A 13,179-nucleotide genomic window follows, 5' to 3' on the forward strand; every position below is an offset into this window, starting at 1 on the left:
CTATGATTGTTGCCTTGGAAACTGAATTTCAAAGATAACTTGTTAAGCCGGATTGTCCTTACTAAATTTTTGTGAAATCAAATTGAAACTTTAAAAATCTGTGAATTTATCTTCAAAGTTGTTTACCCAATTCTGGAAAAAAACTGCTTAATCACTAATATTTTGTTTATGACATTTTGAAATCTTGAATATGCCAGATCTTGTTTATAAAATATGACCATGGTATTTTTAGATTTAAATTTAGAAACTTAAGATTTACACATAAAGAAATAATTCCGAGATTTATTGAAATGCTTTATGAAATAAGTAGTTATTCACATCATGTGAAATTCATTTGTGTGGAACTAGACAGAATACGAACCATTTATTCAAACTACTCTTTATTCTGGCATAAGCTTAAAAACAACCACTTAAATTTTAAATGTATAGTGTTTGGTCATAGAAGTTTCTGCTATTTAAATTGTAAAACTAAAAAATATCTTCTTACATGTCTTTTAGCATGAAGCTTAACACTAAAAATGTATACTAAAAGTATTTCAAAGTAGTAACTAGTAATTCTGTCAAATTATTGTAAAAGTCCACATTTCTTTTGTGGCATGATTTTTAATGGAATATTTTTATTATCCATTATGTGCAGAAACTTCTGGGGTGTGATTTTTTCTTATTTCTAAATTGCATTTTCATTGAATAACACGGTGCAATATGTACTGCATGTGACTGTTCCAAGTCACCATTCTTTCAGTTATTATCCCTTTAGTATCACAAAGCATGATAAAGTTCCAGGCGTAGCCAAATTCGTTTGAGGACCTCACTGCCACAGGGACAGATAAGAATTTCCCATGTGTCAGCTTTGAACTGTGCAGAGGTGTCTGTCAAAGAGAGTCTCAGCTCAGATCCAGTCTGACTCTTCCATCATCCTAGAGGGATGACAGCCCCATTTGCAAGTCTCTGTGCAGAGACTAAATGAAAACAACATTATCATTCTGGCTGCTGGTTACCCAGAGTCAGGATGGGGAACTGTTACTGGGAAAGCTGAGGTTAAACCTTTGAGCTAGAGGGGAACACAGTGGAACATAAAGTGTTGATAAAGTGGTATTGTTAAGACTATCTACACTGTTGGAGTTTTTTAAAAGGCAAATAGAAAACTCTTTCCAAAGCACAAATCACCTGCTCAAGAAATGATGGTCTCAATAAGCTTGGGTTGCCTTTATGACATAGCCTTCATCAGCTGAGACTCTGCACAGTTTCTTAAGCACTTTATGACTGTCACTGACTTAAAAGCTTTTCTTCTACTAGAATAATGGTGTGCATCATTTATGTTTTGAAAGAGTGAAGGCCATCTACATAAGAATTCTGAGTCAGCTATTAAAGAACAGGTACAACACATATGAATAATCTTTGGCAATATGCTACATTCCCAAATCATGTTTGAAAGAAATGTTTTGGAACATTTATAATAATAATAATAATATGAAGAAAGGACGATAGAAAATGATTCACTCCATCCCACAGCCACCTGCATTAATAGCTCCCACCTCTTCTTCTGAGTAAAGGGCAGAAACTGAAAGAAAAGCCTTGAAATTTTTCACTTTGTTATATCTTGTCCTTAAAAGCAATATATTCTATGTGACTTGAACCACATTAATGTGTAGTATAAGAACAGTCAGCCTATTTTTTTAATGTGGAAGGTTTGAATTTGAATGAATTGTTTTCTGTGACAGCAAATTACATTTGTACCGACAGTGGTATGCTTAGATATGAAGTGGCTTATCCTGACCTTTAAGTCACCCACTTTATCAAAACAAGGTGCAAAGAATTAAGAGATTGAGAACTAACTGTGGTAGGCTGAATAATGGCTCCCCAAAGACTTCTGCTTTCTAATTCCCAGAGCCTGTGAACATGTAATCTTTTGTGGCAAAAGGGACTTTATGATTAAGTTTGGATTTTACGATGGGGAGATTACCCTGGATTGTTGGGGTGGGCCCAGTGCAGTCACGATCACAAAGGTCAAAGAGTATAGCAGGTGAGGCAGAGTCAGAGAAAAGATATAAAGACAGAAGCAGAGGTCAAAAAAGAGAGAAGATGCTATGCTTCTGGCTTTGAAGATGAAGGGGGCTACAAGCCAAGGAATGCAGGCAGCCTCTAGAAGCTGGAAAAGGCAAAGGAAAGAAAGATCTTCTCCTAGAGCCCCCGGAAGGAACACAGGCCTGCCAACAAAACACCACGTTAGCTAGTGAAACTGATTTCGGACTTCTGACGTCCAGAACTGTAAGGTGATCAACTCATATTGTTTTAAGCCACTAAGTTGTTACAGCAGCAATAGGAAAATAATGCACTAGCCACTAAACAGTAAAGATATTACTTCAAAAGAAAAATGGCACACTCACTGACTGTCAGAAAAGAGATGTATTTATCTGCTTTTGATCCCTAAGACAGCTTGCTTTATTCTGGTTTCTTTTTTTGAAATGCACCAAGGCAGAGCTTGTCAGGAATTTTTAAAGGAGTGTTTGCCAAAAGCAGCAATTTTGTATCTCACCAACCCCCTCTTTTTTTTTTTAACATTATGTAAAGTGTTGGATGGTGTTCCAATCACCAGGCTGGTAAATTTGCTATAGGAATCAGACTGCCTCTAGCTAATAGCAAGCAAGCTATCCCTTTCAGGGCTGAAAGCTCAGGGCTTGCTGCTAAGCACTCCACAGCCAAGGAGAACAACTGAGGGAACAGCGAGGATAATCAAGAGAATGCCAGTCATTACAGACGTGCTCTTTCCAAAAACCACACGACTCAAGGTTCCATAGCAGATGTTAAATGTTATCTCCTCTACCAACCTCTAGCCTTCTTTAAAGTGAGTAAAACAGTGTTTCTTGCAGGGGAGTATCTAACTGCACCCTGGGAATAGTGCTCTTCATATTTATGAGCAAATTAGGTAGCCTTTAAAAGTAAAGCTCAAAGGATTGTTGTCTTTGTTCAGATAAAATAGTTTCCCAAACCATTTTTCCTTTCTTTATGTAATGTAATTAATCAGTCTATTATTATTAGATAATTATTGAGATGACAAATTATGCCTCTCGTCAAAAAGACCATTATTCCACCAGCACTCCTGAATTGCTTTCATTTTAGCCTTACCAGAATATTCTAAGAAATTAAGCCAAATAATAAGTGTCGTAAAACAGATATATCAACTTATTTACTAATTATTTATTAAAGTGACTTAATTTTTCCAGTATATCATTATCATGACCCCCAAAAGGAAATGGCAGCTGTTTTTTTCTACTAATAAAATGTATTTATTGCTTCAGATATACAAGTGCTTAACTTTTAGGTTGGAGGACAAAAGCGGAATGAATGTCTTTGAATTACTGCCATAATTGACTATACCTTATGTTTGTCTTTACAAGCCAGCGAAAAATTGGTTGGACTTCCTTAAAACTTTCACATAACCCCCTTTAATTGAAAGTAATATTCTCACAAATATCCCAAAGAACAAAGATTCGTCTTCATTTTGTTTATGTAATTAATGACTCTGATGCATATCAGATATGAGCTGTTCCTACTTTTCCTGAATAGAGGGACGACGACTAAGAAATATCTTAAAAAATAGAACTTTTATTTGCAATTATTTAAAATATGAACACCTCAGAAAAGAATGAGTAATTACCTTTATTTTCAAAACACATTAGCATTACCTTTTACTTCTATCAATAGAATGTAAATAATATCACTATTTATTTCAAAAAGTAGGTTTCTGTGCTTTCTAGATATAAAGCAGTCTAAGTAATAGAAATATTTGATTAATAAAGGACATAATAAAATGTGATTTGAATTTTTTATTCCTCCTTTCATATGTTTATTCTATGCTTATTAACTTGAATAATTGGGAGGGGGAAATGTGGTTTAATTGTAACATAAAAATAACCTACCAAACGAAGAGATGCAACAAATGAAATGATCTTTTACAGACTTTTTTTTTTTCATTTTTAGTGTAGATCTTCCTTGGGAGAAATGGAACTATATAGTAGTTATATGACTTTAATAAATAAGTATGAAAACCAAATAAAGTATAATGGCAAACTGAAATATTGATATACAGCTAGTCCTTGAAGCAGCAATTTTCACAGCAAGCTCAGAGTTGTTATATTGCACTGTGAACTTAGAGATATAAAGATGCTTTATTTTAATGACCTTGCACTATCCTTTGGCCTTCTGAAGGACTTCTTATCCAGTCTGGCCCAAAATTTCACCTTTGACAGTTATTGCTAAAATTGAGCACAACATATTGTCCCATAGTTTAATTTTATTCAAATGGAAAAAAATATTAGTTTAGAAAACATTCTCCTTTTCCTTAAATGCCTAAATCTGAGCTCTGTCATCACTTTGTCCAGTTTTCACTGAGTCACAAATTACTAGGGCATTAGAGAAGAATTATGTAGGCACTAGAGAAGCCCACAACCCATAAATGCCAACAATCACAGACAAAAACTAATCCCAAGAAAAGCCTGCTCTTCCTAGCCAAAGCCCTGGGTAAAGGGCATCTCAGCTGGACAGAAATTTTAGGAACCTGCTAATGTTTAAAATGGGAAATAACTTCAAAGGAAAAATTTAATATCAAAGGAAAAATTTAATATCAAACCATGAGTGTCATTCATATGTTTTGATATTATGTGGATGCATCAAAATTTTACTGTTTTGCTTTCTACCAGATTTTTATTTAGTTTATACAAAGAGAAAGGATATGACAAAACAAGAATGAGTAGGTTTTATCACTGCTTTTTAAGTCTTTGCCAAATTAAACATATAAGTATATATGTATACACACATTTCTATATGCATATATATAAAAAATAGTAAAATGTAGCAGTGCCTTTTAAATCAAGTATAATGGATAACAATATACATTATTGAATAAGAGGATGAAAACTGTAAATTCACCTTCAAGGCTGAAAACAATAACTCAGAGTACATGATGTACTGCTGGTGAAAATGGTATATATCAGTCGTGGGAAGATCACAGGCTGGAAATCAGGAAACCAAGATTTAAATCTCAGTTCTACCACTTTGTGGCTGAGTAAATTGAACAAGTCCTTTACTCTTTCTGCGCTTCATTGTCCCTGTCTGTGAAATGAAGACTTTGGGATAGGTTGTAACCAACAGCCCTGTCCAACTGGATCTGTGACTTCTGTGTACACACGTAAAGTATGAGGCACATCGACTTTATTATTAGATTATGAAGCTTTGCTGACTTTTATACTTTTAAAATACTACGTAAGAGTTATTCTATTTCTGGACAAGATGAATGAATATGTTTCATTTAATTCCTCACAATAATAGCAAAAGACCCTGGGAAAAATATATACATCAACTCTCAGAAGACTCTGAAAGTTGGAGAAAAGAAGGAAGGCTGACTAGGGACCTCAGGACTCAAGGAACCCAGCAGCAAGTTGCCTGGTGGTGTTTTGGGTTTTCTTTTGTTTTACTTCCTAGATGTTGCAGCCTGGACACTAGAGAGGCCCACAACCCATAAAAGCCAACAGGCGTAGGCAAAAAATAATCCCCAAAAAACCCGTTCTCTCCAGCCAAAGCCCTGGAAAAAGGGTAGCCCAGTTGTACAGAAACCTTTTAGCCTTACTTACTTTTCTCCAGGTGAACACCATGAAAAAGCCACATTGCTACCCCTCCCCAGAGGATGCTGTAGCAGCACCCTGTTTTCTACCCCACCCTGCAATAACAAAGGTATATTTCTCTCCTGCGAGTATCTAAGTGGAGCCCTATCTTCTATCACCATCTTGTAGGAAGAAAGTGGTACCCCGCCTTGGCTGAGCCTGTGAGGGGACCTTGACTTCCATCCCCACACCATTCTATAGTAGAAGCAGTACTCTCAGTCCAACTTTGTGGGCAGAGCCCTGTCTTTATCCCTAACCTGCATTAATGAGACAAATAAGACTATAATCGAAACTCTCGTCTTCTATGCCCACCCCACAGTTCCGTACAGTACAGCATTCCTCCTCAACCAGGTTTGTGGGCAAACCCTGACTTCCGTCTTCCCCCTGCAGTAATTCCCCTTCCCAGAATGTGGGATAGAGTTCTGCGTATGGGTAACTTAAAAGTGGGGTAGGCAAAATAACAACTGCAGAAGCATTACAAAGGCTTTGTAAACTAGATTGACATTTGAACCACAGCCTACAGAAGTGAGCCAGGACATAGGCGAGGATGTACATTCTAAAGCTAAACAGTTTTACTGCTAAAATGGAAGATTTCACTAGGAACCAGAGTCTTGTAACATTCAAAATACCCAGTTCAAAGTTACACATCATACCAAGAAAATCTCAACTCAGATGAAAAGACAATCAACAGACGCCAATATTGAGATAACATAGATGTTGGACTTGTCAGACAGGAAAACAGCTCTCATAAAAATGCTCCAACAAGCAATTATGAACACTCTTGAAACAAATGAAAAGCTAAGAAATAAAAAAAAATAATAATAAAGATTTAAAGAACTAAATGGAAATTTTGGGAGTGAAAAATTTATTAACAAATAAACTCACTTGATGGGCTCAATAGCAGAACGGAGATGACGGAAGGAATCAGTGAGCTTGTAGAACAACAGAAATTATCCAATTCAAACAACATAGCGAACATAGATTTTAAAAAGTGAAGTGAGCCCCAGAGACCTGTGGGACAATAACAAAAGATTTAACTTTTGTGTTGTTGGAGTCCCAAAAAGAAGATAAAAAGAGGCTGAAAAAAATTTGAAAAATTAGTGGCTGAAAACTCCCCAAATTTGGTAAAAGTAGCCAGAGAAGAATGATGTACTTACCTGGAGATACTTCTATGTAAATGATACGTATTAAGAGAAGTGGAAATAAGGAAGTATCTCTAACTCAGTCATCCAAGTCCTTTTGAGGACCTGCCATTCACATCTGATAAACACAGAATTTGGCCTAGAGTTCAGTTTAGCTTTTTACTTTAAAGTGATTATGACAAAGCTGTATGATGAGCCCTGGGACACTACATCAGAAAGTCCTCTCAAAATGTTGTTTCATTCTTCTAAATAACAACATAGTCATGGTAAACACTTTTAATTTACTGCATGTAAGCATTTTACAATAGTAATTTAAAGCCTCACATAAACGTTATAATAGATAACAATGGAAGCTAATAATCTAATAATACTAAATACTATATTATTCCTGTTTTATGTAACTGAGGCACAAAAAGTTAGGTAACTCACTCAAAATTGCACAGCTAATAGATTCTAGATCTATGTAACTCTAAGTTATAGAAGTTACACAATACATTAAAATGTTCAGAGGAAACAAGGTCTTTAAAGTGGACATTTTCCTATCGATTTGCCTTATTGAATCAGAAATCTTAACCTATATCTAATATAAAAATAAAGAGGAATTTGGAGTTCGGGTTATGTAGTCATTTGGATTTTACTTAACTATACAGAATGTTGTTAGGTCATTCCTTCAGATAGTATAGGTCAAGCTCTTTGCTCTGGAAGCCTTTATACATTGAAAGAAGAAGCTGTTGTTCTTTAGCATTGTTAATGTTTAGGCACTGTTAGCGCTGTCAGTGCCGTCCCCAGTGCTGTTCACTTACACTTACACATGCAAAGACTCAGCTTTCCTCTACATCTAGCCTGTCTTTGCACATGGGAAGTGCTCAGTACATATGAGTTCCTCCCTTAGAGTTACCCCAGGCCTAAAGTTCTTACTTCAAGTTGGCAGTATCTACATATTCATAGGTTTATAAAGTTTATAAGTTTTGACTAATTTTCCTTGTCTCTGTTGTTACTACCTTATATAACTAGATTTCAGCTTTACTGAAAGTCATAATGATGATCACCAGCATCTGTCTAACATTTTTATAATACACAAAGCACCTTGAATGCATTGGCTCATTAATTCTTCTAATTCTGTGAGGTAAATGTTATGCTCTCCTTTCTACCAAAACAGCAAGCAAAACTGAAGCTTGCCCAAGGACCATAAACAGTTTTCCTGCCATTGTACGATTTTCAAATTGATTTTATTAAGAACTGGCTCTAAACTGTACATACCCCACCTGGATCAGATTTATAAGAGGTCAGCATCAAGTTTTCATGAACTTAAAATAAATGGGTTTTGTTTTTAAAAACATAAACGTAACATTTATTTTAGTTAAGTTATTCAGCTATGGTTTATCACTCTTCGGTCTAATTTAACAAAATATTTGCACTCTGATTTGCTTCTGAAATTCCACTGTGCTCTTCTTGTTGAAAATAAAATGTCTCAAAATATTAAACTAGAAAATATTTCGGTTCTGGCACCTTAGAATTACAAAACAAAGGAATAACTTCAATAGAGGCAATATGATATAGGGGTTAAAATCATGGACTCTAGAATCTTCTGTAGGCTTAAATCTCAGTTCTCTGTGTATTAAATGCATGACCTGGAGAAAATTGCTTAACATCCATCTGCTTGGTTCTGTTAGATTTATAAAATGAGAAGAAGAATAGTACCCATTTCATAGAGTTTTGTGAGCATCAGTGAAATAAATGTAAAGCACTTGGATAATACTTGGCATTAGTAAGCTGGTGATAATAGTAACAAATAATAACTATAGCTATTTTTAGCTACTAGATGAATTACATATTATTATATACAAAGGATTATGAATAGATATAAATATGAGCAGCACTATGTTAAGAGGGCCCCAGGACTCTCTTATTTTTGGAGGTCCACTTCCACCTCATAGCAAATGTATTAAAATGCAATTATATCCCACATTAAGTATAATTTTTATGTAACTTTAAATAAGTGGATAAAATTTTAATTGGCTAATTGGCGTAATATTACTTTTTGTAGACATTTAATTAAACACTTCTTAATTTTGTTTGGCTTGGTTTGGGTTGGTAATGTCCTGAGATCATATAGCAAGTTAATGATGAGGCATGAGCTAGAAGTTTGGTCTTCTGACTTAAAACCAAAATTTTCCAAGAGAAAAGATAGGAAAAATGTTTTCCCACTCTGCAGGAACTCCTTGAAGCTAGTCCCCTTTTAAACCTCATTCAAGCTGGAGTGTCTTTTGCCAAAACGAACAGTCCAGAATGCTCAGAACTCTTAAAACAATAACGCATTTTTTTTCTTTCAGATTGTGGTTTGAATGTTCATAAGCAGTGCTCCAAGATGGTCCCTAATGACTGTAAGCCAGACTTGAAACATGTCAAGAAGGTGTACAGTTGCGACCTTACAACGCTCGTGAAAGCTCACATTACCAAGCGGCCTATGGTAGTGGACATGTGTATCAGGGAGATTGAATCCAGAGGTAAGGCAGTTCCAGTGCGGTTCAGGGCAGTTACAGTTCACCAGGAATTTGAGTCCCAGTGCTGCTGAGTGCCTCATTGCACAATGCAGTTACCTTCCTCTGGAAGATTAGGGAGAATTATTTCAGATGATCTAAAAGTCTGAAATTAAGTAATTTAACAAATAATTAAACAGCTTGATTTCAAGGTACATTTAACCAGTTATAAGAAATATGCTTAAAAATGTATTTATGGATGATGCTTTTAGTCTGTAAAAGTTGACATGTAAATAGCAATTCCTTTTTCAGTTTTTATATTTTTCTTGAGTTCAAGAAGCAAAGGTGTAAATGCTCTATAAACATATCCTAGGCCTAAAACCAGAGCTGCATCCTAATTATTCTTTTTCACTTTGGAAAAACTGCTACAAGCCTATTAATATAGTTTGTCTTAGTCTTCTGTTACATAAGAGAATTTATTGTGTAATTGGGGTGAATTATTTCCCTTAAGACTTAACATTTTATCTAATTAGACAAAATGATGAGCCAAATTACAAATATCCACATGACAGTAGGTCAGAGAACTGTGAGTGAAATGGTTTTATTTTAGGAGAAAAGTATGAAGAGGTTTCTAAACATGTATATTTTATAATTCTTTGACACGTTATTTCCTCAGCCTGAAGTATGGCAAGAAGTTAAAATTTGAAGAAAAGGCATAATTCTAAAGAAACAAATTGGCTCCATTGCTTTATTTTTACAGGTCTTAATTCTGAAGGACTGTACCGAGTATCAGGATTTAGTGACCTAATTGAAGATGTCAAGATGGCTTTTGACAGAGGTATGCTCTTCAGCATGTTCACTAACTTAGGACAGTGCTACTCTGCCAAAAAGGCACGACTTCTAATGTTATTCCTTGCATTGTTTTTCCAAATTATACCAAATAAAAAAACTCCACTTACGATTTATGATTTTTTTTTTTTTATTGATCGTAAGTATTGAACTGTTTAATTTCAGGGTGAGAAAGAAGCATAAAACTATGTTGCCAGTATTTGAGTATCCAAGGCTGGTCCCTGTTCACCAAAATTTATACAGCACCATTAAATTTACTTAGGTATGGGGAGGAGGGGATGTAAGTAATTATAGGTCTCAGATTTCCCAGTGAAGCAGTCGGTATATATTGCCTTTTTCTTCCAGAAAGCACTTTATCCCAGTTTGTACTATCACTGCATGTGATTTCAACCCAAGTGTGAAAGGTGGACACTGATGATCTAATTCACACTTGAATACAAGTGTCTGATGGGCCAAAATATTTGCATTTTAAAAGTCTGCTTTTTTTAAAGTAAAAGGGGGGTGGTAAGGTTTAGAAAGTTTTAGGTATACAGAACAATTGAGCAGAAAATAGAGGTTTCCCACATAACCCCTCCGGTCATGCCCCCTCCCACAGCTCCCCTTACTGATATGTTAGTATAGTATACACTGCTGCAATCTATGAACCAAGATTTGATATGTTATTATTAACTAAAGTCAATAGTTTACAGTAGTGTTTACTTTTTATGTTATACAGTTTTATGGGTTTTTGACAAACGTGCAAAGTCACGTATCTACCATCACAATATCAGATAGAACTTTCACTACCACCAAAATCCCTTGCACTCTACTAATTCATCCTTCCCTTCCTCCCCTGAACCCCAGGCAACCACTGATCTTTTTTTCTTTGACTGTATAGTTTGCCTTTCCCAGAATGTCACATAGTGGGAAACACAGAGGATATAGTCTTTTCAGACTGACTCCTTTAACTTAGCAATGCGTATTAAAGTTCCTCCGTGTCTTTTCATGGCTCAATAGCTCATTTCTTTTTAGAGCTGAATAATATTCCATTGCCTGGATATACCTCCATTTATCTATTCAGCTGTTGAAGAATACCTTGGTTGCTTCCAGTTTTTTGACAATTATGAATAAAGCTGCTATAAACATTTGTGAGGTTTTTTAATGGGCATAAGTCTTCAGCTCCTCTGGATAAATACCTAGGAGCGCGGTTGATGGATCGATTGTTTAGTAAGAGTATGTTTAGTTTAGTAAGAAACTGCCTGTCTTCCAAAGTGACCATGCTATTTTGCATTTCCACCAGCAACGAATGAAAGTTCCTGTTGCTCTGCATCCCTGCCAGCCTTTGGTGTGGTCAGTGTTTTGCATTTTAGCCATTCTAATAGGTGTGTGGTAAAGAGGCTGCTTTTTAATCCATAGAAATCTTTTATAAGCCAAATGGAACAAAAGAAATCTAGCATGAGATCTAGCTCAGAGTAGACACTAATTAAATCTTTAGTAGATGAAAATTCAGGTTTTTTAATCAAGCCAAGGGCTAAATGTGCAGGGGAGTGGGGGATGGGCCACTCTGAAGGAAGGTTAGCTTTGCTTGAGAGTTTTAGGGCCCAGCACCTCAAAAATATTCTTCCATTTTATAATTTCTTCTATTCTTGTTATTTCAGTATTCTAAAGTTTTATTTGGTTTGCTTTTTTACTTCTCACTACGTCCCCAACCCCAGGACTCTGCAAGATCCAAACATTATATGTAGGAGCTTGGGGTGATACAAAAGCACAAAAAAACAAAGGCCTTTGGTGCTAGGGGTCTTTGTAAGTTGGCAGTTTCTTTCCTGCTATTTTTCACATTCTCTCTGTTTATTTTAAAAAGGGAAAAAAGCAATCCCACATATTCCCCTAGGAATTCGCAGTAGCCATGAAATTTTAAAATATTTCTGTTGACCTCAGTCCTCTCCCGATTTCCCCTTCCTTCATTAAACACGGAAAAATAACTTGAGAAAAGTCAGAAAAAATAGATTTTGCTTTTCACAGAAAATTGATCATTTATGTATATAAAAATTTAGCATACTGAATTTGATGTTAAAAACGGAAGCGCTGCAAATCTTTAAAAACTATATACATAAATATGCCATTTTTTTAAAATAGTGCTTAGAATCCAGATATTTACTTTTGTTTCTTTTAACATCCTTCAAAGATGGTGAGAAAGCAGATATTTCCGTGAACATGTATGAAGATATCAACATTATCACTGGTGCGCTGAAACTCTACTTCAGGGATTTACCAATTCCACTCATCACATATGACGCCTACCCTAAGTTCATAGAGTCCGCCAGTAAGTATGAAGGTGCAGGTTCCGAGTGACCTGATGAAGCACCTCTTCTTTGGTAATCACTCTTCTTGTTTTTTTTTTCTGCTGAGTATGTCGAATGCCTTTTATGAAATATTTCTCCCGGCCTCTCTCTATCGTTAATGTACCCACGAGAATTTTGAACGCTTCTCTAACATAGGTTTTTTTATGACTTTTACCATCAGAAGCTTGTTATGTGCTTTAACTCTCGTTTTCCAAAGTAAGGCTTATACCAGTGCTCTTTAGATGTGTACCAACAATACTTTTGTAAAATAAAACTAAAAGAATTGGAAAAATAAAATTGAAAAAACAAGGCCCAACCATTTTGTTATTAGATTCAGCAAGCATAAGAATTACTCCGTCAGATTGCCATAAAAGTTTCTAAATTCTTACTCTCAGTTTCCATACTTATCCTGTGACATACCATTAACAGTTTGTAAACTGGCACTAGTCCGTGGATCATACTTTAAGGAGCTTGTTTTAGATCAAGAAGTTATTTTTTAAGTTCTAGTTGAGATAAAAATGAGAAAAAGCAAAGACTCGTTTGCCAAATTTTATAGTGCAAAATTCATACCTATAATTCATACTTTTTTAAAAAGAGAAGGGAACATTTTAACTGTCAGCATTACCATTTTTTAGAAAAGATAGGCTATTTCTGTCATTTGCTGTTCTCTCAAAACCATATATTGTCTTTAGCTTTAAATAATATTACTTCCTTAGTAACACTGATT

The 13,179-nt window shown here is 35.4% G+C and overlaps 1 protein-coding gene across 3 annotated transcripts in view; it reads left to right on the plus strand.

Annotated features, from left to right (window-relative positions):
* CHN1 (chimerin 1) overlaps window positions 1-13,179 on the plus strand; it is a 159,450-nt gene that overhangs the window by 138,050 nt on the left and 8,221 nt on the right. For all 3 annotated transcript variants that reach the window (XM_011357240.2, XM_023529386.1, XM_023529388.1), the window contains 3 exons: window positions 9,136-9,309; window positions 10,043-10,120; window positions 12,296-12,433. In XM_011357240.2, coding sequence (XP_011355542.1) covers window positions 9,136-9,309; window positions 10,043-10,120; window positions 12,296-12,433 — 390 coding nt within the window. The remainder of the gene's footprint in view (window positions 1-9,135; window positions 9,310-10,042; window positions 10,121-12,295; window positions 12,434-13,179) is intronic.

Source organism: Pteropus vampyrus, unplaced genomic scaffold, assembly GCF_000151845.1.
Source record: "Pteropus vampyrus isolate Shadow unplaced genomic scaffold, Pvam_2.0 Scaffold2, whole genome shotgun sequence".
NCBI classification, from domain to species: Eukaryota; Metazoa; Chordata; class Mammalia; order Chiroptera; family Pteropodidae; genus Pteropus; species Pteropus vampyrus.